Here is a 27,233-nt window from a genome sequence, read left to right as displayed (position 1 = left end):
AACCCCCCCCCCCCCCATTCAATTAAAACGATTTAAGCAACGCGGACGTTATTTATGGCCTCCGTCTCTAAAACCACCCCCCCGCAAAGCCGCCGGCGTTTTCATCGACGTGAAACTGATCGCCGATATTTCTCTCTGTCTTTTTCAGCTCGACCTACTTGCTGGGCCAGCGACGCGGATTCAACAATCAGCTGAACGACACGACGAAGCGGTTCACGTACTTCGCCCCGCTCGACTACGCCTGGGCAGACGCGGCGACTAACTACCCGTCGACCACCAAGAAGCTCTTCATGTCCGAGTACAGTTACCACGTGAGTGAACCTCTCAAAGGGCATCTTAAATTTTTATATGGGATTATTGTCATTGTCAAAACGGCGCGCGGTTCTTAATCTTCTTGTCCGGTTGGATCTTTAAATTTTTTAACGGCCCTGCCTCTTGACGTTCGAAGACCTCGCGTTCGCAGACGACGTGAAATTTGTATTACCTACTTAGATACGCGACAGCGAGGAGTCGGCCGTGTTGAAGGAGATATCTCTCGATCGACGCACCAACTGTAAAGATGTATACAATTCGTTTACAGACGAAGCAGATATTGGAGCGGCATCTCGTAATAGCGGACCAGGCGTACACGATGGCGAAGCTGAGATCGATGAGCAACGACTCCTCCAACGCCGTCCTCTATCTCCCAGCGGCCAGGGACGTTCTGAAGATTCGCGTCAGGGAGTACCAAGACAGTGAGTAGATAAGCTTGAAAGCGGCACGTTTACCGCGCGGATATCTTAACGTCACCTCGGGGGTGTCGAATGTCTCGCGAAAGTTTCGCTCCGACGCGGCAGGACGGCGCGGAGTCTCGCGTTCACGCGGGCGTAATCTAGACCCGCGTATTTGGGATTACGTTAGAGAAGCATAGGGACGGTTCCCCCGCCGACGCGAGCGCGTCGTTCCCTCGTTCAAACATGAAATAGTCGAGCGCGACATAGCTCGGCTATCCCTGCCTCCGTCTTGCGACGCGCTCGCGACTGCCGTCGGCGCGGAGGCGCCGCGCGTCCCATCGACACTCTCAAACCTGGTGCTGTCTGATTACATGTAGATGAGAGGTACGACGAAAACGCAATCCGTCCAGAGACATCCGGTGAGTGAGCTAAGTGTGTTTAAACGTCGCCGACGAGCGACGACACGAGCGCTTTCACTTTGTACGAGCAGCACAGTTACTGATTGCGAGTATACGTACCGAAAGAGTGCACCATCCTTACGCACCGCGTTACGCACTCGCGCGTACATGTCGTGGCCCACGTCTGTGCGCGCGGGCGGTTGAAACTCGTGCGTAACTCGCGCTCCAGCGAAGTTCGCTTCTAATTGTCGGATCCGCGGGCTCCGGGATGCGTGGAATCGCGTAAAGTCGAGTACGCGCGCTCCGCGGACTCCCCGAGTCGTAATTTTCGTCCTATGTTGAACCTTTAATTCTATTATATATTATAGCAGGACCTGAGACAGTAAAAGAGGTCGAACTGCAAGTACAAAATTTACTCCTACTTTAAAACCGATAGTGTCGGAAATTTCTACTTTTGCCAATTAAAGTAGGTCCTTTTAGGTAGGGGCTAAAGTAAATTTTTAGAATTAAAGATTCAAGGGAGGAATATGACAATATAATGTCATCAAAGTAGGTTATTGCTGGTCTATGTGGGTGTATAAGATCAGCTAAGTAAATTATCCTTAAAAGTGTCAAAATAGCACCAAAATTTCGACTCTGGTCGTCCCTCGGAATCCTCGATTCTTCCAGCTTCTCGATTATTTATGACTCGCGCGGGAGTTTCGATCAAACGAGCGCAGTTCTGCAAGGCGGGATCAATGCCGACACGATATTTTTCCGCTGTAGCGAATTTCATTTGAGCAAAACGTTAGGAGTAAAGTACCGCACCGAAACGGTGTCGTCGCATCCCTGATGTGCCAAGCGCGCCTTGCAGAATATCCGCGCGAAAGAGTACTCGAGACATCCCGGAATGCCGTGGATTTCGAAAATCTCAAGCTGAATCCTGGTATCTTTAGATCCTTGGGCGCTGTCTTCGTGCAACGATTCTGATTTGTGTTTATTTTTTTTTGTATTACCGTACGCCGAGCTTACATGCGCTTACGCTGACGCTTACGCTTACGCATACGAAGGATCTAGCGCGTGGGGAAAAAGGGCGGAAGGAATTCCCTTCGAAACGAAACGAACTTCGCTCGGCGCGCAAGACTGCGTAGATCTCGCTCGCACGAGAGAGTAGTAGCGACAAGCCGTCGATGCTTCGTTTAATTATTTTGTACAATATTATTTGGGATATCGCAGTTGAATTATACATTGCATCTGTACTCACCACGGACGTTCCCAGACTGTGTGTAATTCCGCGCCAAGTCTTTTGTTTGGGGTTCCCCTCCCTCGTTACATCTGCAACGCCGGGGAGCCTCTGTCTCGCGGCGCCGCGATCGAACCCGCCGTTAAACAATACAAGAGACGTCGCGCGCGCAACGGACAGCCCGGGCGACCCAAGATCGTCCCGATTTTCACGATCAATTAGAACCGGGACTCGGCGATCCCGCGGGACGCGTCCACGCCCGCAATTCCCGCTACGGTCACAGGTGGGAGACCCGCGGGAAGCTCGGCGCGGGGTCAAAAGTCACCGAATCGAAATGAAAAGAAGACGATGCGATGTGAAGGCAGAGCGAGAAGGAGAGGGGTGGAGGGAGTGCGACAACGCCGGGGAGAGCGAAGCGCCGCGGTACGCGAGAAACAAAAGCGTATTAATTGCGGCGAGGGCAACAATACTCATTGTGAACGGCGGAATTAATTACGACGAGCAGAACGCTCATTGTTGCGCGTAAATTAATTGCGACAACAGCGGCAATAGGATATCATTACCTTTGTCGCGGCGAAAACGAGGAGCCACCGCCCCCACCGGTTTCGCGGTTACTATTTATCGTGCGCCGCCGTGAGACATGGCAGCCGCCGCCGCGTGCGCGAACGTGCTCGCGGGCGACACGTGGAATAAGAATGAGGAGCTCGGCGAGGAAGGCGCGGACGGCGGGGTCTTACGGAGGAGAGAACGCCGAGACGACAGCGAGGGCATAAACTTACGCGCGGCCGGGGCGACGTCAGCTGTTGAATAAAAGAGGAAATGATGCGCGATCATTTAGACCGCGCGAAGATATTAAACCCCTAATATCCGGTCGCGTTACATTAAGCCGTCGGAAGCCAGCTGCCCGCCGTCGTGTTAACATTAAAGCGACAGTAATTTGTTATGCCGATGGTCGATACTAATTACTTTGCCGGTGATTCGACCGTGTGTTGTTTCAACAAATTCGCCCGCGGCGGAAACAAAATGACACCCGCAAATATTAATGAAGCCATCGGGTGGTGAGCGAAGCGATTTTAACCATGTAAAAGTGTTCTGTAATATTTCGCGCGATTTAAATTGGAAATTCTATTCAGATCGGGTAGGCCGGCGCGTGTTTTTCGCGAGCGGCCGCGACGCAAACAGACCACCACACCCCGAGGGAGGATTTGGTTTCCGCACCGCAGACGCGGCGAGGGCCCTTCCGTCGCGCAAAGTCCAGGAAATTCTCGAGCGGGTGCAACCCCTCCGTAAACAGCTCCCTTTCGCGTTCCCGCGCTCCGACGCCAAAGCGTGATGAATATCTGGTCGCGCCGTGTCCCGGGGATTTTCCGCGTTTATCGAGAACGAGGCTCGCGCTGGCGGCTCGCCGTCTCGCAGAAAAATATGTCGCCTCTCGTACGCCTCTCGAACGCGGAAGCCGGAAACGAACGCGCGCGCCATTATGTGCCGGAACCGCAGGGGCGATTTATTATGCACCTTTCGACCACCATTTAAATGCAAATTCCTTGATTACCCCCGGCGCTAATTGCTACGTGCCCGCCCGGTTATTCGCTCTCGCCTATGAGCAAATTTCCGAGGCGTTTCCCAGCTCGCGACTGCCGCTTTAACCGCCCTGTTTTACAATCCTGCGAAGGAGGATCACGGGCGAGAAAAAGATTAAGTTCGGTAGACCCTTCGTTAAACGAGGCGGGGACGCGGCAAGTGGCGTCGGGCGAGCGCGACAAAAGTATTACCTTTGCATTCGGCCGAGACGCGGCGACACCCAGAATGGAAACCCCATTTGCGATCTTAAGACGCCGTTTACGTCTCCCGTTAGGCACTGCCGCTGAATTTAGCCCGTTCGAACGTTACCCGAGAGCCGACTCTTTCATTTTCCCCACTTTACTTTCGACCTGTCGATTTTTCTTTTTAGCATCTCACGACGTTTATTTCTAGGATCTCTAGACATTCTCTCGTCATCGAATTTTTTACTCGACATCTGGCGATCGCCGGGAGAAAGCTTTGCATTCTGCATTCATCGCAGTTGCCGCTTCACTTGGTTCGCGCGGTTCTCCCGCCCGCGGTCCTCCTCCAAAAAAATGATCGAGCCTTTCTCTTTCCAGACTACTCGCTGGAGTGGGAGGGCAAGAGGATCAAAATTATCCGTCCGGACGTCGAGTGCACCAACGGCATCATCCACGTGATCGACAAAGCGTTCCTCAAGGACAGCGACGTCCGGGTGACAGGCGGCGCGTCACTGGCCACCCTCGCGCCCCACCTGATCATGATACTGATAGCCAAGTGGCACCTGTAAAAACCCTCATCGCGTCGCATCGTCTCGCATCTGCGGCAGATGCGTCTATAGGAATTCTCCTTGGGGTCCGTCTCCGATCGTCCTCCGAGCGGCGGCGACGGCGACGACGACGCAACGCGGGAAGGCACGGCGGGGGTAGGCACGGCCGATCGTCCCGTTCGACCGGACCCTCCGTAAGGACATTTACTATGGCGTTTACCACGGGCGGGAGAGGGTTGCGAGAATCCAACGATCTCCGGACCGAGAATCCGCGAGATCGGAGGATCCATGGGGATCTGAACAACTCGAGGATTCGCGGGATCCAGAGATTCGAGGGCTCGTTCGCGCTCGGAGACTCCGACGGGATCGCCGATCCGCGGATGTGAATGGTGGCGGGGATGGGGGGGGGGGAGAGGGAGGAAGAAGGGTGGCCCGGATATCGGTTGCATTAGCGATCGTACGAAGGAAGTTCTCGCCGAGGGAACGACGGGAGGACGACCGCGAGCACACACGACCGCACCGGCCTCAGAACGCCAGGATAGCCTATTATTTATTGAGTAATCGTCTGTGGAAATAGCGCGGGACAATTTTACGGGTTAGAAGCGTTAATCGTACCAAATAAATGGTTAATCTCGTACCAAGTAATCTAAATAAATTTATGGTGAGATTGGAGGAGCGTGGGAGAGGCAGGGAGAGTTAGAGATTTCGAGGAACCTACTTCGAGTACAAGGGCCAACGATCGTGATATCGCATCCTGTCGGCGAGCGACGAGTCGCGCAGATAAATATGCAAATCGAATCGCGCTTTCGATCGATCGTTCTCCCCGTTCTCAGCGTCGTGTTGGAAAGAATTGTTTGAACCATTTGCGTGATCCGGACGGTCGATCGATCGATCGACCGATCGGTAATCACGCGATCTAATCGCGTATCTCACGCGTCGCTCAGTAGAACTGGTAAGAACTCAATTACGCATCGGGACATTTCCGCGTAACGCTTGGAGCCAAACTTTTCACGACCTCCTCGTGGAATCCTGCGATTTTATACGACACATAATCGTAAAGTCCGAAATCCTTTCCCTCCAAAGCGACGACGGTAATAAAGCTGAAGCGTTAGTGCCGATTTTCCTTTCCAATTGACAACAGTAATTAAGCCGAGACGCAATACCGATCACTCTGAATAATTAGCGAAGCGAAATAAGTGAGCGTACTTTTCTTGGAACGAAGAGATTCGTCCTGAAACTTCCCGCCTCGAAATTCAGAATCCGCGTGCTTTTCTCTCGGAGAGCGGGACAGTCGGAATTTCTGTCGAGCGTCGCGACGCCCGTAGACCCTCAAATCCTTGGACACGTGAATCTTTGGCTTTTTAAACGGGACCCACGGGATCCTCCAACTTCCGTGTCTCCGGCCTCCCGGATCCACAGTCGGTCGGTCAATTTAATAATCACCGTCGCCATCGATTAACGTTGTCATATCGAGTTGCGGCAGCCTTACGACGAGATCGGATCGAACGCCGACGCAGACAGACAGACAGACGCGTAAAAGGCGTCGACGTCACCTCGGTACAGCGAACGTATATCTCGGGGTGCGGGCGCGTCCTCCGTAACGGCGCCAACGGGGTGAATGTTCAGCGTCCTCCTCCCCCTTTTCCCTGTTTAATCCGGACGTTCAGGTAACGTCGTGCCCTTCGAGACACCGTGCTCTCTCGAGCCTGTCGTCGCCGCGGAAGGGTTAACGGCCGTCGCGGCCGCTCGGGGGCGGCCACGAACGATACCCCGCTATGTATCATATCGTATTTACGCTGTCTACTTACCGAGAATACTGCCACGCACGCGGGCTTGCAGACGAGCTTGCGAACGAGTTTTTGTACGATAATTATTAACAGTGGGTGAGTAAAGGATAGGGAAGATGAAGAGAGGAAGAGAGAGAGAGAGAGAGAGAGAGAGAAATCTCTCGAGACCGGCGATTCCTGACAAAGAAAATAGGTGCGTTAAGCTGCTACACGAATCCAGAAGCGCGTAGAAATTAAGTATCTCGAATCACGGATGCGCGAGAGGAAGAAAAGGGCACTTGGCACTTTTACCTTTTGTCAGTTTTGTAAGATTAAGTAACACAGAAAGCAATACTCCCCTTAATTTGCTCGTGTTAGGACACGGTCTCAACTCGTTAAACGGGACTGACGGGAATCCCATTCTGTGGAGTGAAATCCGGAGGGGCATACGGGAGAGAGGGGATTCGCTGCATAACGCATCTTAATATTTCTTAAAACGAATTGAATCAAGCGGAAGCGATCGCGCTGAATTGATTCCCGACGTCAGAGAAATTCGTCCGCAGAAGGAGTTCCTATTAATCTCCCTCGATTCGCCTACTTTCTACGGGAGCGGAAAGACATTCCGCGACCACATTTACCCTCGGTGCACAGCACGCGCTACCGTTCCACCGTAACGGAGCCACATCCCGATGAACTTTCTTTTCTCTCCACATCCATGCTCATCGCATTATTACAGACACACGTACAGGCACACGCATATACACACGCTCACCCCGCCCGTCGAATAGCGAACTTAACTGTTAAGATCTTAGCTGTATGCGTGCGAGCAATAACGACGGTTCATCTCGGAAGAGAAGTTCGGAGGACGCGGCTGAGAGGAAACCCGGAAGATAGGCTTAGGAACGAAAATCAAACGAGATCCGAATCGAAAGACGGGGATTAACTTTTTCGCTGGTCAAAATATCCACAAGTTTCATCGAGGAAAAGGGTAGGCGAACGGCTCTCTCCGAGTACCCTTTTTCAATGGACGTGACACATATTGATCTTTGATACGTGCAAATATATTTCCTACGTATACACCGTTTTAACCGCGACGCGCATAGACTATTGAATTTTTAAATAGCCGCATATATCTTGGAAACGATCCGAGACCCAAAGTGACGCGGAAAAGAGAAGCAGAACTTTATTCGTCAATTAATCGAGCGTTCCCTTAGCGAGCATTCTCGCTTATCTACCGAGTTGAATATTGAAGGGTAATGAATATTAAAGGACAAACGGAGCTTTTCAATTAGCCGTCTTCGCTAAGGAAAAATCGATTTCACATTCTCCCGCGAATAAAATGCTGCTGCAGACGCTACGCTTGGCGGTAGCGCGAGAACGGGTTGAGGCTGAAGAGGGGAAACGAATACTCTGTACGGAACGCGTTCGAAGCTCGAAGCGGGGGGGGGGGCTGAGGCCTCGAAATTTCGTGTCCTCCTTGAGGACGAGTCGTAGGTAAGTGCGGCAAGAAGCGTGAGGGTAGTTCACATTCAACTGATAAAACGCCGAAACCTAAATGAAAGACAATTGACTGATCGGATCGTCGTTAAGTTTCGCAACGCGGTCCGGTAATTTGTTTGCATTAGTCACGTGTTAAAAGAGAAAAAAAATAAGAGCGAGAGAGATTGTAGGCTAGCAGGCGCGCAACCTTCTCCGCGAAAACTTGATTTAACAAGGGGAAAAAAAACGTCGATGTTATACGTGTTGATATCAGTCTATACATATATATATAAAACAAATAAATAAAGATATATATAATAAACAGAGATATATATTAATGAGGAAGAAAGTATCGATCGAAGAAGAACGTGGGAAGGGACGGGAAGGGAGGCGAGAAGAAAAAGAGGAGAACGAAAGAGAGAGAGAGAGAGAGAGAGAGAGAGAGAGAGAAAAGAAACAAAATACTATCAGATGAGATAAACTTGTTGTTGGGATGAATTGATATTACGAATTATTATTATTATTATTACAATTATTACCTATATAAAATATACATAAACTCTAATTAACACTGTTTGCTCGTTAGATGAACCAAGAGAAAAAGGAAAAAAAATAGCGAAACTCTATTTCTCCGTGTAGATGTGTCTTAATGTTCAGCTTGTTCGGCAGCCACGCAGCCGACAGCGAGTGAGCTGGGTTCGGGGCTGCCATAAGTCGAAGGGGGATGTTCGAGTCGGTACGCGGGAGGTGAGATCAAACGGACTGCCACGCGAGAACTTGAAAAACTTCACGCTCAAAGAGCAAAGGGAGAGAACGTCGTACGGGAAAAAGATGCACACACGCCGCCGGTGTTGTTATTAACGTTGCGGAAGGGCTAGAAGTCGTTGAGCGCAACAATCGACCGCCGTCCACGACGAATCGGACAAATTGTCTTTTCACAAATCGATGTTATCGCGTGCAAAAATAGCGTTTCCACATCGTCCCACCAAAAAATCCTTACCGATCTTGCTTGTGATGTCATTTACAGATGTCGCGTAGTATTTTCGCAGCGTGGAATTTGATTAATTTCTCCACATCCTGGATTTCGCGGACAGCGGCCGACTGACCCCGCGAAAATAGAGAGGGCAAAAATTGCGGGAAAGTGCATTTAACAATTTCCGTTTCCAATTCGCAGACCGCGAAGCCACGGCGAATAAATGCAGCTAAGTTTAACTATCCTTACGAGTAGTTTGTTAACTGTAGGATTACGAATAGGACCAGAGCCGTGATCCTCGTAGAGGTAGATAGACAGTTGCGTGGACCGTTCGCCGGATATCCGAATACCTGAGGATCCCCGACTCGCGACCGCCCAGATCTCAAAAGGGCGCGACGATCGGACTATAAACGCGAGGGACAAAAGTGACGTCCATAACAGGTCTGCAGGTGCTCGGATCTCGGCGTTTGTTTAAGATCAAAATCCCCAAGGTACTCACACACATTCCAGCCCCAGAAACGTTTCGTTGGGCAGATCAACGAACGTTAATCGCGGCATCGATCACAGTCCCTGCTGTCGTTTTTTTTTTAAATATCGCCCCTATTGTTACTCCTTCGCTGTCCCATTCCGCGAAAACACTGGCGATCGCGAACGCCCAGCACCGACGTTTCGCGTTTTCCTGTACACACGTACAACACACACACACATCCACACACGCGCGCGCGCATTTAGGAGTCTCTCACGAAGGCAGACGTTCCCTCTGTCCTCGTCGTCGCACGATCATTTCGGGCCGCATGTTGTAAACATGTTTCGCACTCGTATCCGATTATCTGTGAGGACTCGACGATCCTTAGGATCCCGAGGCTTTCAGAAGCGGCTCCCCGGGTGCCGGGCGTCCCCGCAGGCTCCCGAGGGCGAAGCGGGGCCGAGGCTGCCCTGGGGACTCGCGGCCTGAGGATCCGAGGCATCGGCGGTTTCGCGGACTCGCTAGAGGATACGCTACTGATTGCATTTACGCGCGTAGCCGAGGGCGGCAAGCGCGCTTTTTTTAGAGCAGGCTCGATGAAGCGCGGCGCGTCGCGCCGCGACGTTAACGTACGCGTTAGCCTAAGTACGGGGTTTTTAAGCTTTTTAAAGTTACGGCCGCCGGGGGGGAGCGCGACACCCCCTGCTCTCCCGCCCCGGCTGGCGGCAGGTGATACCGGTAAGTGCAACCAGTAACTTAAGCACGCCACATACCATTACGGTAAATCATTAATATGTAAGAGTATAGAGTACGTAAAGTGACGTAAGAGAGGGAGGTCGCAGGGCAGAGATCGTGGTTTTTAAAATTCCGAGTGCGAAGAGCGTATATATATATAAATAAATAAATAAATATAAATATAAAGTGTAAGCGATTTCGTATTTTAAGCGCCGGATAGGCGGGTTTCACAGAAATTAACTGACGAACTATTAAGAATTATTATTTATTAGCTATTACAAAAGTACATGATATAAATATATGTATATTATATATACCTTATACTGTAGTAGGGGAAATCAAATTTTATGTACCACAGAGCTATTTGTATAAAAGGCATTTGTTTCATCACACGAATCATGAATTGTCATCGCTGGACATTTGATTGCCCACCATCGTCACCGGTCCGTCACCAGCCTGACGGTAACTTTAGGTAACATATATTTTGGATAATTAATCACGAGAGGATTTCTAGTTTTTATTAGGACGTTAGGTATACGTACGTTTGCATTGTATTTCGTCAGAGTTAGTTGCTAAGTTTCTAAGTCACGCGCGCTCGTCCCCGCGGAGAGGCCGGCGCTTTTACAGCGAACGATTTATTACGGGAAAGGCACCTTTGCGCTGTTTCGGGCCAATCAAATTTGCAAAGGGAAGAGTCTCGAGGAGAGCGTATGTACCTTCGAGTTTGCGGGCGAATCGGCGGCGCGTCAACCCTTTCTGTCCGGGGATCGAAAGGTCCCGAGGAAACCATCGTTTCAAAAATCACGCAGGATTACGGAAGGATGATCGATTAAACGTTTCAATATCTCTGAGACTTGAAATACTGTTCCGATTCATTAATTACGGTGTAACGATAGAGTGTTCTAAATTACCTTTCTCGCTTCAGAATAGAGCGTCAGCCCCCCCGGGACAATAGATCGCTCGAGGCGGGGGACGCTGTAGCTTCTCAGAAATCCGACTCGGCCGTCGTTCGTCCGGCGAACGTTCACTTCACTTGTATCTCGCTTCACTACACTGTGTAGATCCGATCGCTTTCGCTGTATGATTTTACAAAGAATAAAGAATACCTAAATACAAGACACAGAGAGGTCGGGAGGCGTTTATTCAACAGTCCACGTTGACCCGGATGGGGCGGAGGGTAAATATGTACGGCGGAATGTGCGCCGGCACGCGAGAGGTAAGTCTTGCATTATTTCGTTCACCTCACGTCTCGCACGATTTTATTATACATAGCGATACAGAGACTGTCCGTCGATCGTAGTCTCGACGCGGAACGATATCGATACCGTTCCAGGCGCTCGCGTAAACGAAGGCTTGGACGTTGTGATTTCGTATCCCTGCTCGATTCCGTTGCATTGTGGACTTTACGGGTTTTCAGGATGCGAGACACAGACACGGTGCATACGTTTTTTTCAGCAGTTTATTTTTAAACCTCGTGTTACAAGTTAAGGCTAGCAGCAAGGCTTTGATCGTGCGCGTGCATTTGGGTTTCGTGTGTTGTACGTGTAACGTAATGCGACGCGTGTGACAGAGTACATATGCGAAATAACACGTTTACAATAAAAGATCGCCGGAAGGCCACGAGCGAACCAAATTACAATATTCTTTCGTTATCGATATTTCTTTTCCCTCCTTGTCACCGCCGTGATCCACCTGCGCTTACCAAGAAGAACCTTGCGCGTAGTTTAAGTGTAGCACGCGAGAGAATCCCGAGTGGGCAAACTCGGAGATTCTACACTGACAAAAAAAATGTTTCAAACTAAGTAAATCGATTTACTTAAAATTACTTCTGTGTACTGAAGTAAATATTTATTCTGTTTAAAGAAAAATATCAAATGTCACGTAAATCTATGCATTATATTGAGTAAAATAATTTAAATCATTACATTTTCTACATTTAAATAAAGATTTCGTGAGATACAGAATACTATTTATCAAATGAAATAATTGTTTTTGTTAAATAAGAAATCCAATTTTCTTCGCTGTGAAAATTACGTCTTAGTAAACATTTTATACAATTGAAATAAAGTTTTTTTTTTAATTTAAAATGATCTATTCTTTGATATTTAATAAATACTTACATTAAAGCAGTGCATGTTTTAATTTGTTTATTACTTTTTAAATTTAAGTTAATAAGCTATTAGGAGCCGCCTAACGAATAATTTTCTTGAGTAAAGTAATATCTTTTTGGATTAAGATATTTTTTTTATCGGTGTAGGACTCGGTGGAGCTGACAAGTCGGCACGCGCGTCCCAAGTGCGAGAAAAGAGTCTGGGTTATTTCAATTGCAATCTGAAATTAATTGCGACAATTCAGATTGATCGTGACGTATAGAATCTTTTTCTACGGCTGTCGAGCGGCGCGACGGTACTTTTGATCTGCGCATCTTCGTGGATCCAGTTGCCCCGGACACATACGACACGTAGGTACGACGGGGTGACAATCGGGTGTGATTTACACGAATAAGGCTTCTCCGCATAATTATCTTCGCCCACGTATTCCCTTTCTCTCCCTCTCATTCGCACCTGCACGCACACAGAGACAATTATGCCACTCTCGTTCTCTCTTTCTCTCTCGCGCGCGCTTATAACAAATCCATTCTCTCTTGTTACAACACGTAGGTCACATCGATCGATTAGAAACGACATTGAAGACAATATGTACAGATTGATTGTATACATTGTATATGCTAAGATTATTAATTTATTATTAATTTAAACGACGAGTTAGTACCTTAAGGAGAGAAATATTACAGTGACACTATTTGCCGAGCGGAACGATCGGGTTGGTGGTATCGTTCTTGATTTGCGCCTAATGAAAAATTCGCGTTTGCAACCGAACGATGGATTTGACATTGCTACGACACATTGCGCTCAATTATTGATATCGTTAACAATCGCCACTTGAGTGACCAATAACGTTTAAAGGAAATATTGTAACGACAGTTAAAGGATATAAAAAGTTGAGACAGAAGCAATAAGATCGATTCTTGTTACTTTACACTCGATTGTCTCGATTCTCTTCCGAGGGATTCCGCCTTCTAATCTTTATATCGATCAATTTTCCGATACTTACCTCAGCCACAGCGAGCGCATGAGATCTTCCGGACGTAGCCGTTCGTTTATTCCGCTTAAGAAACGACGAGTCGGTCTGTCAAGCGGCAGCGATCAAGGAAATAGAAGGACCGTGACGTAAGAAGAAAGAAAAGAGCTGAACACAGCAGAGAACACAGAACGGTTTGGACCCGATCGCCCAGTCACACTCGGTCGAAAGTTTGGTCGAGTTAATTAAACAACTCCTCCCTTCCGTCGTATAAATATTTAAATAATCCGATAAGCGGCCGTTTTTTTTTTACTTTTAAAGCGAACGGCGCGTGTATCATATCAAAAAGGTTGTCCCTTCGGCTCCACCCGCGCGTTCGCTCCCCTTATCATTCCCTCGGTAAAACTTATCCTCGACGACTTAACAATTATTATTATACGCAACGTGTTTATACATATATTATCGATTAACATTATCAATACGTTCACCCGACGGCCTAAATTTATTACATCACGACGCGTCATTGGAGTATCTTTCGCGCGGCATAGCTCTGTATGTGATGCAGGAATACATATTCATATATAAATGTATGCGCGTATATGCCTATATATTTATTTAGAACAACAAAACCGAGAGACGTCCACGTATCCATTTGTCATGCGGAGCTTCCGGCCTTGCCTCCGCGCGTTCGTATCGAATCACCTCTCGATTGATGCGATTTCAGAGAGGAGAGGATCCCGCGAGTACGGAGGCTCGACGCCGCGTAATCACGTGTATGCGCGTGTGTGAGTACGCGTGCGGAGGCAGCGCGACGCGTTTATCAGCGCTATCATTGTCGTCATCATCGTCGTCGTCGTCGTCGTCGTCGTCGTCGTCGTTGCCGTCGTCGTGGCGATCATCATCAGTGCGTGGCCCAGCCGATGGTGTAGTTACGGGAAGCTCTTCCCGTGCGGCGCAGGCGATCTGCCGAAAGAAACATGCTCGAGGGAGCCATTACGACGGGAGGTGTTCCGGGGGGCTTGATGATCGACGTGAGGCTCTCCCAAGGATCGGCTTGGGAGACCTCGAGATGGCGGAGCTCGACGAGTTCACGCGTGGCCCTCGGATCCCTCGCATCCGCGGGCGCCTGGATCAATGATTCTCGGAGGCGGCGCGATCTAAATTGCAAGGTCATCGATTCTTTTGGATCCTCGAGCGCGCGCGGATCGTCGGGAAATGATCGGACAGACCGGGCGCTACGGGGAGACAATTTCGTCCGACCTGGGCCGATTCCGAGTGTCGCGTCGGTTAATAAAAATAATCGTTGTCTTACGCCGTAGCGTCAGCGGCTCGAAAGCGCGACACGCTCAACTTCCAATGCGAATGTTGGACGATAGAATAGAGATCTGTCGCGATACTCGACGAACAAATAAGAATTGCACGGGATGTCCCGAGGCGTAAAAGCCCCGCGGGCGTCCGCGGCGGAGCTGCTAAAGCTCTTGGAAAAGTAAACGCGAAACGACACAGGCAATCTGCATCGCGATGATTCTTCAGACGGGAGTAATTCGCGACGCCGCCACTTTTCCCGGAGAGAGATTTCGCCCCTTTTTTTTCCTTCCCTCCCTCGTCCGCCGGCCGTAAAGCAAAAGTAATTAACGCGCGCACTATGTCGGGCCGTCGTCGCCGCGGCGACAAAACACTTTACGCGTCAGAAATTTATACACACGCGTGGCGCGCTGGCCGCATTAATTCGCACGAAGACGTATAGCGGGCCGCGCGCCGCGGCGACGCGCGCGTAATCAGCGATCTCGCGCGCTCGCCGTAAAGGCAACGAATTTCCCCGCCGACGTTAATTTCAGCGCCGCGACGAAAAGACGGGAATCGTATCGCTCATTCGCGTTTGCGTTGCAATCGCTCCTGCGTCGCGAAGCGCAATTACGTTGTGTTACGGAGAGGGAGGGGGGGGGGGGCGTTTATTAGCCGCTCGATCATCTCGGAAATGCGATTTCGAATTCCCGGGCCGCGTTCTCCAGCAGCGGCGTTCCGTTCCCTACGTCGCCCGTCGCGATACACTCGCCAGCCTAACGCGCACTCTCGTCGTCACTTGGTATTTACAGCGACATTTTTATTCAAGACCCCGGCGCGTGATAAAAACGGGGGCCGATAAATCTTGGCCGGCTCGCGCGAACAAAGTCGCGCGCGCGGGCGGTACCTTCGATAGAAATCAGATTTATTGGCACGGCGTGTTCCGCAATTTTTTGCCGATTAGGGGAACGGCTGCGTCTGCCATACGGAGATAAACGATTCACGCCAGAAAGAAAAGTTCGGAGAGCCGAATTGCAGGACTATATCCATTTCTCTCGACGGAGGAAAGAGAGAGAGAGAGAGAGAGAGAGAGAGAGAGAGAGGGAGTTCATCGTATCGCTGCGTCGTTCGGTAGCTCGTGTACTCGGCGCGAGCCGTGACAAAACGCGCGCGACTCGTGACAGATAATCGCGATACGTGACCCGCGATAAGGGGGACGCGAGGCCCCCGTCGAGCGCGTTGTTCGTTATCGGAGCGGCCGATAAGGGATCGCGGATACGTGACTCGCGGCGAGATACGGTCCACGACGCCCAGGCGCGCTCGTTAATAACCCAGCATCACAGGCGGCTTTTGCCGGGCGCCCGACGGTACACGACGGCGCGCGTGTTAAGTTACCGTGCAACCGCGCTCCGCGTTTAATGGGGAATTAATTATCGCGCGGCGCGTACGTGAACGCGCGCGCGCGCGCGAGGATGCGGACCCGGGGCTTGTAACGGAGTTCCGCCGCACGATGAAAGCCAAGGGACGAACATCGTCGTGTTGTAATTCGTTATTACAGGCGTCTCGCCGTAGCGCGCCCACGTAAGCGCTCGTAATACGTTGGCTTGTAATTAGTTTAGCTGTCGGACGATATTTCCTCCCCGGCGCCCGGCTGGGAGCATTCGGCCACGGGTCTCGCGCGAATTTTTCGCGGGACAGCCCTGAGCGTGCAACCGAAAGCGGATACGATAAACACGGTTGATTACGGCACCGGTTACGAACGCCGACCTCGCGGATCGAAACGCGCGGCGCCGGAGGGCCGCGAAAATTCAATGGGCCGAGTCCTTCGCGGAAGGCACGAATTGGATTCGAAAAAAAATCAACCTCTTTCCCGAGTCGAAATTTTGGTGCTATTTTGATACTTTTAAGGGTAATTTACATTCACTTAGCTGATCTATACATCTACATAGACCAGCGATAACCTACTTTGATGACATTGTATTTTCTTACTTCTTCCTTGAATCTTTAATTCTAAAAATTTACTTTAGCCCCTACCTAAAAGGACCTACTTTAATTGGCAAAAGTAGAAATTTTCGACACTATCGGTTTTAAAGTAGGAGTAAATTTTGTACTTGCAGTTCGACGTCTTTTACTGTCTTAAGTCCTACTATAATATATAATAGAATTAAAGGTTCAACATAGGACAAAATGGAACCTACTTTGATCACATATTTCCTCCTCCCTTGAATCTTCAATTCTAAAAATTTACTTTAGCTTCTACTTAAAAGGACCTACTTTAATGCTAAATTGGCAAAAGTAGAAATTTTCGACACTATCAGTTTTAAAGTAGGAGTCAATTTTGTACTAGCAGTTCGACCTCTTTTACTGTCTTAGGTCCTACTGTATAATAGAATTAAAGATTCAACATAACAATTTCGGCCAAATTTCGACTCGGGTTGACGCCGATTATTTTTCTGAATAGCTTACGCATCCGATTTATATGTAAATGATAACGCGATTACAATTCTGGGAAATCGCATGCAAAACTGCATCCGTGATCCTCTCTTTCTCTTTCTCTCTCTGAGAAAGGAAGCGACTCGATTTCGTTATCCTCGGAACTGCTTCTTGAACGGACGATCGCTTATCGCGGAATAATTGCGACAAATAAATCCCGACAATCGCGATCGAACGAAGGATACCATTACGAGCGGTTCAACTATCGGCGAGAAAAAACGGGCGACTCGGCAACGGCGACGACAGGTTCTTTATGGAACGCGTAAAAAGCTGGAGGAAACTCCTTCGCGGAGCTTCCCCGGGACAGCCCGCCATCGAGGTTTTCACGCTCGACTGACGCATCCCCTAGATTTCATCTCCCCCCCCCTTCCCCCTCGAAAATCCCAAAGTACTTCCATCATACTTTCTTACTGTTTCCCTCGCGCCCTCCTCTCGGTCGCGAAACATCGCTGCGACCTCCTTAGAAATGTCGCTCCGTCCTATTTACCCTTTCCTACCCTCCCCGAGGTTTCCTCCGTCCTATTTCGCGTCGGCGGTCTGTTTATCTGTTCCAGGATAATTCGGATCGCCCCCTCCCTCCCCCCGCACCGGTATATAGGACGAGCCACTTCGTCAGAATTTAATGCACCGTAAAACGAGGCTTTTCCCTCCCACTCGCTCTCTACCTCCCTGCACTTCCGAAGTCGCGACTGAATCCGCTTTATCATTACCACTGCAGTTGCACGCGCGCGCGCGCGGCCGCGATTTCGGCGAGCTCTCGTTCCCGAAGAAATCCGCTCGCGGGATGTAGCCGAGATAAGTAAAGCCGACGAAAGCCTCGAACCCGCCTGATAGAAGTCGCGTTCCCGCGCCAACGACGGGAATTCTACCGACTCGACGCATCACCATGCAATTCCATCGGTAATTTTTAAACGCCGTTATCATTGCGCGTGGAAATCCTCGCGCCGAGAAAAGATCCGTTCCGAAAACGCGTGCGGATTTCTAAAAATCTATGGGCGTAATTGCAAAGATACGCAACTGCACGGCTCAATAGGGGCGCGTAATCGTAACTTGTGTATATAATACATCTGGGACATCCAGTGTTGCGTTATTAAGGCCCGGTCTCGCCAAACGTCGCTTAACTTTAATCTTGATTCATGTTTGTCCCTTTCTGAAGTAACGGTTGGAACGAGACAAAGAACAAATGAAACTAAGAGCGAATTTGGCAGCTTGCACTAGTGCGTACACCCGCAGAAAAAATTTTCGGATCCAATGCGCCTCAATGTATCATAAAATAGGATCGATATAGCGCCAATCATATTTATTAAATTGTAAAATCTAGAATCGTCTTTTGACGAATATCGTGGCGCCAACTTCGTGCGTTGTAAGATGGAGGGAAAAATTTATTCTAAACCCAAGAATGTATAAAGTTACTCTTGTCTCAATATAGTAAGTCAATCTTTTTTAATTCGATACAGAATAAGAAGTGGTGATTTTATTTTGATATCGTCTTATTTTTATACTAAATGAGGTTGTGAGAAATATAAATGCGCCACGAATATTTTTGTCTCGGTAACAGAAATCCTTTCTGAGGGTGCACCGAGTGCACAGCAAGGCTTGCTCAGTCTACTTTTATATTTATGGTCATCTCAAGTACGCGTCCAAAAACTATTTAGCCAAAAAGATAACCCGTACAAATGCTATACAGATCATTTTGCTGGCTAAGAAGTATTTTGAAACGTATTTAAGACGATCCTTAAGTATAGGAATTGACTGTAAACAAGCCTTAGTGTGCACTCATTGCGCACTAGTGCAAGTGAAACCGAGCCTAACTTACGCCTAAGGCCCGGTTTCACCAAGCGCCGCTTAATTTTAATCTTGGTTTAATTCATGTGTGTCTCTTTCTAGAGTAACAGTTAGAAAGAGACAAAGAACGAATTAAGCTAAGCTTAAAGTTCAGCAACGTTGGTGAAGCCGGACCTAAGTACGTCAAACGAGACTGAATTTTTCAAGTTGGGCGCACTAATTGAGCCGCGTGACGCGCGGTTCCTGACGGGGAGGGCGAAAAAACTATTCGGTTACAGTACGCTTATGCGTAGGCGCGAATTCATGCGTTTGGATGCATATCGAAAATCCGGAATTCGCTCGGGGCGCGTGTATGACGAATCGCGCGCTACTTTGTTTTGTAAAATTGACGGACAGATACTAAAATAACGCGGGGAAAAAAAACACAAAAGGGGGCGGAAAGAAAGAAAGGGCGAAATGGAAGAATAGCGGCCGGCGATAGAAATTCGAGGCAATCTATTCGGTAATTGAAGCTTCCATTATTTTTCCGGCAGAGCTGCAGACAACCGACTCTTTTCGTCGATTCTCTTGTTTCCCGCGTTTCGTAATGCCTCCATGCGCGCGTACATAGATATAGATATTTTTTTCGGGGCCAATGTTTTTGAAACTGTGCTCCTGGAAAAATTCGGTGCCCTCCTGAAAGAAAAATGTAACGTCCTGCGACACGATTTAAATTGAAAAATCCTGTAATCCCGCTACGATTTTAATAACAATATTAAGCTGGAACGTTTCCAATTTTCACGAGAAATACTTTTATTTCGCGACGAATAATATTTTCGATGTATTTCTTATGTATTTTCGCGAATATACTCGCCGCGCGGTACCGCGCTGTCCGATCATCAGGGGGTGCTTTTCTCCCGTTTAATCGCAATAAATTAGTTCACTTGATTATCAGTAAAAGTACGATTCTGCATGCTTTTACGGTGCAGCAACTTGTCAATTATTATTAAAATAGAACCAATTCGTGCCAATCGTGTGTATAATACTACTGGTTAACACATCGCCGTTAACGCATTAGACACATACAGTATTCTATCAATTTAATACACAAGTATATAAACAGCGATCGATGTTAACTGTACCTTGCTAATATTACACGGTTTGTGCTACAGTGTCTACGTCTCGAGGATGCAAACATGTAAATTAGATACAGGATCAAGTATAGAGAGATGCTAGTAAAAGGTTAATTGACAATGCGTACCTAAAATACGTAAGTATATCAAGGACGTAGTGATGCAAAATGAATAAACAACGTCAGTGTTTTCTTGACCATACCTGGCATATTTAATAACACAGTAAATTTATTGCGAAAAATATTACCTCAGCCAGGGTTTGAACCTGGACCTCCCTACATATGTAGGGTGTCCCGAGGTAATATTTTTCGAAATAAATTTTCTGTATTATTAAAGACGCCAGGTATGGAAACGAAAACACCGACGTTGTTAATTACCGCTGGCGACACTGCAGAATTCTGATTAGAATGAATGAAATGGCACAACGTACGCCTTCACCCGAATTTCGCTATACGTATAACATCGTCTACTAATGAGTCTCTTAGCGCGCTGTGTAGAACATGTTTAGTACGATGCGAAATTAGTCCTCGCATGTTCGAGATCGAACTGCGCTTTAGGGGGCAAGATTTCTGGATTGCGGCCTGCGTTTACCCGCGGCAGGGAGCGATTCCGGGTAGCCCGAGCTACAAAACAGCGGCTAATCGGGGTAAGGTTGAAAAAAGTCACGGTGCCTAAGCGTGCCATTATATCAAGTAACATGCGGACCTCGTTCCGTGATACAAGCTCGTGCATGCGCTTAATCATTGCACCGCGATCGCGGCGAGATCGGCACGCACGCTGATAAACGGGGGGTGGTGGGCTGGTGTGGCCGGCCAGGCAAAAAATATTCATCGGGCGCTCACCGCGCTCGGAGGATACTTCAGTCGTTTTCGCGAAAGAACGTTAGGACAGTGAATTAAATGTGATAAAATTAGGACTGGGGAATAAGTTTCGATATACAGGAAAGACTACACCCACAGAAAAAGTTTCTGGATCCAATGCTATTACACTTGGATGTGCCATAAAATAGAATCGGTATAGCGCCAATCATATATTATTATAGAGAAAGGAATATTTGAATCTTAATTGAAAAATTCGAAAATCTAGAATCATCTTTTGTCGAATATCGTGGCGCCAACTTCGTGCGTTGTAAGATAGAGGGAAAAATTTATTCTAAACGCAAGAATGTATAAAGTTACTCTTGTCTCGATACAGTAAGTCAATCCTTTTTAATTCGATAGAGGAGAATAGGAATTATTGATTTTATATTGTTATCGTCTTATTTTTATACCAAATGAGGTTGTGAGAAATATTTGTCGTCTCGGTAACAGAAATTCTTTCTGAGTGTATAGAGCCTCTCTAATCAGAGTCTGGCCAACAGGCAGTTTCGGCAAAATGATGCGAGAGAGAAAGAGATGTGTACCCTCTCACCGATCGACTGATCTCTTTCGCAAGGTCGTATCTCGATTTTACACAATTTCCGGTTTTTCCGTTTAAACGCTCGTTCTGGTCCTAAATGGGCGTTTAAACAGAAAGGCCGAAAATTGCGTAAAATCGAGATACGACCTTGCTAAAGAGATCAGTCGATATGCTGTATGTAGAGTGAGAGGAAATATATTTCTCTCTCTCTCGCATCATTTTGCCGAGACCGGCCTGTTGGCCAAACTCTGATTAAAGGGACTGACTCTAGGAAAAAACATGCTTCAGTCCGCGATAAGTTTGTCGTGAACCAAAGCGATCGACGGTCCTTCTAATTCGTCTGGCGCTTAGGTACGAAAAACTTGTAGGCACATATTAATTTTGATGATAAACTCTCTCACAATAATTCAGGTTTTTCCTCACGGTGAATTAAGCTCTAACTCGAAATGTTTAATTCCGAATGTCAAGGAGGTCGATTTTATGAATATTTAACATCGACTATTGGCAAGATGGAATAGCGTCAGCTTGAAATGTTTTCCACGAGAAATAAAGGTTCCGTCGTCCGAACTAAGGGTCAGAGCACAAAGCAATGTTAATGGCTTACGACAAAGACGCAGGCGTAAACGTAGATTAGCGACACAAGCTTTAGCTTGTATCGTACTTACCCTCCGATTACATACGACGTCACACTTACGCCAAAGCTTGCGTGCTATCCACGTTTACGCTCGCGTCTTTGTCGTAAGCCATTACGTTGCTCTGTGCTCTGACCCTAAAGCCGACGACTCCAAAACATCCCGAACAATACGCCTTGCGAATCTCGGAAAAACAAAGACACGGCGGGATTTATGCATGCGGGCGTAATAACGTTCGCCAATTATTTATTTCTTCGGCGGCTTGGGCATCGGGAGAAATTGGAGGCTCCGTAACAAGTTCGCGTGACTCCCGCGTACGCGCCCATTCGGGGCGGCAATTAATTCAACATCGTCACGCGGGCTGCGGCATCGCCGAAATTGTCCCGCCGTCCAATTTCGGGAATCGTGCGTCGCGCGTTGCAATGTAATCGAGCCGCCGCGGTGCACGCATAAGAGAGAGAGAGATAGATGGATGGAGAGGAGAAAGAGGGGGAGAGAGAGAGAGAGAGAGAGAAGTACAAGAACAATGTATATTGCACAAATATATATGTGCTCGACCGTGGACGGTGCTCATGCAACGCGAATAGCGAATATGTACAGCGTCGCGGGGGGATGTGAAACGAGCGGTAGGGCGAAGGGACGAGGTAACGGCGAGCAAACGAGAAACGGAGAAATGCGATTAAGCGACAGTAGCCGGGGCGGTTTCATTGCGGCGCGCTCCGATCTCGACGATCGCCAAGCGCGGGCGGCGTCTCTACGTCAACGGCCAATGTCGCCGTCCGGTCGTCGATCCTATGCAAATTTCATTCCCGGGGTCGGCAAGCGCACCCCGCGCGCGGTCATCTCGCGAGATGGCCGGTGCCCGACCGCGGCGGGATAACATCGTGAGCGGGAACGATTGTCGAGAACGTTGCGCTACTGTTATCGCCGGCCGTTACCGTCGGGCGTGCACGCGCGTTGATCCGAGTCAGCTGTGATTTAAAAGGACGGCCTGAAAATCCGAAGGGACAATCTCACGGCTCTTCTTCGTCATTTCTGTCGCATCTTCTTTTTATTTTGCATTCCGTGAATACTCGCAATACAATTTGCCTTAAGGTTTCGACTAATTCAGCGCAGATTCGAGAAACTCTCGGGTTTGAAGCTACAGACGTCGTCGTATATTGTCGTATGCGTACAGCGAATAGGGAGTCAAGTAACATAGGCATGCAGTTTCTCATCTCGCCGTCGCCGTCTCACTTTCGTTCGCATTTCCTCGCGCAAGAGACACAACAACAATTTTCTTGGCAGTCGCGCAAACGACAGGATAAGTGGGTTAAGCCTCTAAAGCGATGACATAGCGGCAGTGAGATCGGTCGATGCGCGAAGGAAGTGTATACGATATTTATATAACATATGTAGTGCGTATTATATATATATGTGTATGTATATGTGTATTATGTATATATGTACAAATAATACCTAGGCGAACGCCACTTCGCGTTAAGATGTTGCCACCCCGAGCCGGGACTGCCGTACTGCAACAGACACCCGAAACACTGTCATCATATGCGTTTAGCAAGTAAGAAAGAAAAGAAGAAAAGGTATCGTTTCGAGATGCATGCCGGTAAACAGTACGCAAGAAAACAGACACGAACATGCCGCTCGACCTGCGTTGCACACGAGAGAGGTGCGATTCTGCAAATTCCTTTTTCTTTCCTCGACAATTTTCGATCCACGCAACGTTCGAGAGAGAAAGAAAACTTCTCTTAGAAAACCCGCACCGTGAACTTATGCAATTGTTTTCTCAATTGTTCGTTTTATCATTTATTCTTTATAATTTATATTATACCGAAACTATTACCGCGCCATTACCAAAGTGCCGGCGGTACACGGTACCATTTTTTTTCTACCGAATTGCTCACGAGAGCCAATCAGGATTTCGCTTGAGCGAGCTAATGCGAGAGGCTGGGGCAAGAAATCTAGTAGGGAAAATAGTATCGTGTTGCCGCTCGCTTAAATTTCTTTGGACATTCGGCGCGTCGAATTGTGCCCGCGTGTCGTTTTCCCGAGAGGAAGACGACACTCGCGATCGTCGATTTTCACGAGTTGATTCGCGAACAGCGCGCGATGACGTGCCGATCGATCGCTATCGCGCTCCCGAGCGAAGGCACATTACTTGATTGAAGGGACGTACTACCCGAAACGCCCGGCCGTAATCCGCGCCGTAAAATAGTAATCCCGCCGCATGGCAGGAATAACACGGCGGAAACGCGAAACACCCCTCGCGGATCACCGAACGCGCGTCGCTTTTTAATTGTCTCTCGCTCCCGCGCGCCGGTTTGCGCCAAATTGTTTCGGGCGAGGCGGCGAATTCCAATCGCCGGCGTCGCAATTTCCTTTTTTTTACGCCGCCCGCGATTAAAACGAGCGTCGATTTTGCCATTTTTCCATGCTGTTATCAAATCAGAAACTCGACTCGAACGCGTATGAACCGTTTCTTTGAGGCTTTATAAGGGGATGCTGGAGTGATTCTGCACTTTTGCTCCTAGAACTGTCAATTCGCGAAAACATTTGTGCAATATACAAATTATGTAGCTTTTGTGCACAAACCGACAGTGTCCCACTAGTCAGATTAAGTGAAAGAACAGCGTGGTATCATTGAAATTAAGTTTGGGAGCTTAACAAGAGGTCTATTCACTCGAATAAGTTATAGGTTAGGTAACCTATAGTGAATAGACCTCTTGTTAAGCTCCCAAACTTAATTTCCATGATACCACGCTGTTCTTTCACTTAATCTGAATAGTTCGACACTGTCGGTTCGTACACAAAAGCCACACAATTTGTATATTACACAAATGTTTTCACGAATTGACAGTTGTAGGTGCCAAAAGTGCAGAATCACTCCAGCATCTCCGCTTCAATTTAACCCGCGTGACACATCGGCGGTGATGATAATGGGATCGAAAGTATCAGGCGTCTTCCCGCTTTTTTTTCTCGTGCACCTCTCGTACTTTGCATTTCGGCCGAGCGACGTGGCATGCCTCGAAATGCATGCAATATGCATCAGTCTCGCGAGCTGCTCTTGCGCATCGACGTTAAGAGTCCTCGACCGCCCGTGCGCGATCGTATCTCGCAGGAAGAAAAAAAAGGAAGACCGCATGACAGAAAATTTCCGCGATTTACCCCCTTGTCCCGCCGGATCGTTTTCGTGGCCGGTAATCCGCCAATTCGTAATTATTCTCGCGTGTCTAGCAGCACCGGGCGGAAATTTAAAAGCCCCCGTAATTTATCGACGGCGAGGACGTTAAAGAGCGCGCGCTCGTCCCCCCGATTGCGTTCCATTAAATTTTTTGCTCGGCGTGCCTTCACGGGCGGGCCAACAAAGGACCTGTGGCGTCTAAAGATTTAATATGCATTTGCGAACGTAACGGCGACGAACTCGCGCGTAAGCGCGAGGAGCAGCTCGGAAAGTCGTAAATTTCATGACTCTGGTTAGTGGTGGAAAAAAAAGTCTCTTGCGAAACTGGCAAAGACGTACAACGCAACGCGGCGCGGCGTTGTGGTTAATCGTTAGACGGATGCGGGAATCATTAATCCAATTACACACAGCCTCTCCTCAGACTTGATTCTCAGGAGGAATATATTTTCAGTCTGCGCCGCGATAAAGAAAAATCGCAGGCGGGCGGGAAACCGGCGGCTTGGAAGCTGCGAGAAAAGGGTCTTTCGCAGAAGCGTTAAAAGTCAAAGCTCTTGCTATCGTCAACGTTAATTTGCTTCATTCTCAAAGTGACACAGCATGAACAATCGCGCGCGTGACGCGAATGCAACACGAATGCCTGCGGATGTTGTTTCGTCAAATTTGTAAATGTAAACGACAGGCGAGCGAACGATTCGAATAAAAGTATAAGCGAAACTTATTGTCTCGCGTAGCTAAATCCTCGGATCCGATATTTCGTAGGGAGCTGCGGGTCGGAAAGTCGTTCGATTCAAGCGCGAAACAAAAGCGATATTGATAATGATAGCAGCGTTTTTCTCTTTTTTTTCCCCGCGTAAATTTGCAGAAACATCGAAGCGACGTAAAGCCGACCGCTGTGCCTTAATTAAAAGCCCGTAAAACCCATAAAGCTACGCGTGTAATGGCCGCGTCGTTATTTGCAGTTTATTCCAGCCTCGGACGCGATCTCTAAAGGCGCGATTTACGAGCGCGATCTTGCCGTCACCATATAAATCCCGCGCATAACGCAATTCCCGCTCCCATCGACAATTAACATTTCACGGTACGCGGCAAGCACCAGGAATATTATTTTAAAAGACCGCGCAATCCGCGGATAAATATTAGCAATTTTCGCGTCGGGCGCGCGAACGTTCGCGGGCTCATTAACGCGGCGCGCGTCGTTAATCCCCGATGAAAGAGTGGATTGTTCTCTCCCGCCGGCTACCGCGATTTGCATTTTAAAAATAACGCCGCCGCGGCGTTTTGTCATCGTTATGACACCCGGCGCCGATCTGCATTAGCACCTCATAAAATCCCGCGGAGTAAAACTCGATAATTGGCGCGCGACTCGAACTCGCGTGGGGCTAGTAAAATTTTACAGTCTTGGACCCGCTGGAAAAAAAAGGTCCACCACGAGAGCTTCAAAATAGAAATACCCCGACGATTCCGCGAATTGATGGCGATCGATCTCGTATTTTCGGTGTCCCGGTATTTGCGAGTCTCGGGATTCTAAACGCGGATAAGAGAAAAATAGCCGGGACATCCGAGAAATTGCGCGGAACCTCTCCGAGATTTTATAGAGATTCGGTCTCGAGTTTGCGAGGACGCCGTCGCTAATTTCTCTTATAGCGAACTGCTCGCACTAGCGCGCACTGACAAGTGAACCTACCCAAGTGGGGCCACACCGATTTTTATGAGTGTTGAATATCTTGTTTTTCAGCTCAAAATAAGGGACACGAATTATTTTTATACGTGCCCATACGCACTTTTACGTGGTGAAATACCCCTTTGAAGAAAATTTGTTACAGTCTTATGTTTCAGGATCGTCTTAAGGACGTATTGGACGTACAATCTTAGACAAAAGTGCATGAAATTGGAAATACTTGAATATCTACTCTTAACGCATAGTAAATCTAGATGTAAGAAATTTGAACGATAGTTGGAGTCTTATTTGTATTTCGACAAAAGTATTTTTCACTTTACAAATGTTTTTTCCTGCATTATTTGCGATTTTCTTCATTTATGAGCCTAAACTTTTGATAGTGAAAATACTCTGACTTCAATTCTTAATAACGTCAAATATTTTCAAAACTAAAAAATTCGTGCCGACAGCACGAATATCTCAAGTTACATTTTATTATATTTTATTTCTTTAAAACGGTGCAGTAAAGACTATTGAAACTTGGTAGATA

General features: G+C 48.1%; 2 protein-coding genes across 17 annotated transcripts in view; one reads left to right on the top strand and one right to left on the bottom strand.

The window, feature by feature from the left end:
- Positions 1-5,031, top strand: part of LOC105560981 (fasciclin-1) — a 274,172-nt gene extending 269,141 nt beyond the window's left edge. The window contains exons 11-13 of the mRNA XM_012010571.1: positions 149-311; positions 581-734; positions 4,475-5,031. Coding sequence (XP_011865961.1) covers positions 149-311; positions 581-734; positions 4,475-4,665 — 508 coding nt within the window. The 3' untranslated portion in view covers positions 4,666-5,031. The remainder of the gene's footprint in view (positions 1-148; positions 312-580; positions 735-4,474) is intronic.
- Positions 5,032-12,906: 7,875 nt separating this feature from the next.
- Positions 12,907-27,233, bottom strand: part of LOC105560978 (tropomodulin) — a 57,377-nt gene continuing 43,050 nt past the window's right edge. For 9 of the 16 annotated variants that reach the window (XM_012010553.1, XM_012010557.1, XM_012010563.1 and 6 more), the window contains one exon: positions 22,881-23,362. Coding sequence is in view for 5 of the 16 variants with exons in the window: in XM_012010563.1 (XP_011865953.1) it covers positions 23,328-23,362 (35 nt within the window). In the remaining 11 variants the exon portion in view is untranslated. Of the gene's footprint in view, positions 14,108-22,880; positions 23,384-27,233 lie in introns of those variants that run through there. The other 7 variants (XM_012010560.1, XM_012010555.1, XM_012010559.1 and 4 more) reach the window with 6 other exon arrangements.

The sequence above is a fragment of the Vollenhovia emeryi genome, unplaced genomic scaffold (assembly GCF_000949405.1).
Source record: "Vollenhovia emeryi isolate VEMERY1.0 unplaced genomic scaffold, V.emery_V1.0 DF939215.1, whole genome shotgun sequence".
NCBI classification, from domain to species: domain Eukaryota; kingdom Metazoa; phylum Arthropoda; class Insecta; order Hymenoptera; family Formicidae; genus Vollenhovia; species Vollenhovia emeryi.
Note: the sequence above shows the minus strand (reverse complement) of the source record. Positions and strands in the feature narration are given on the sequence as shown.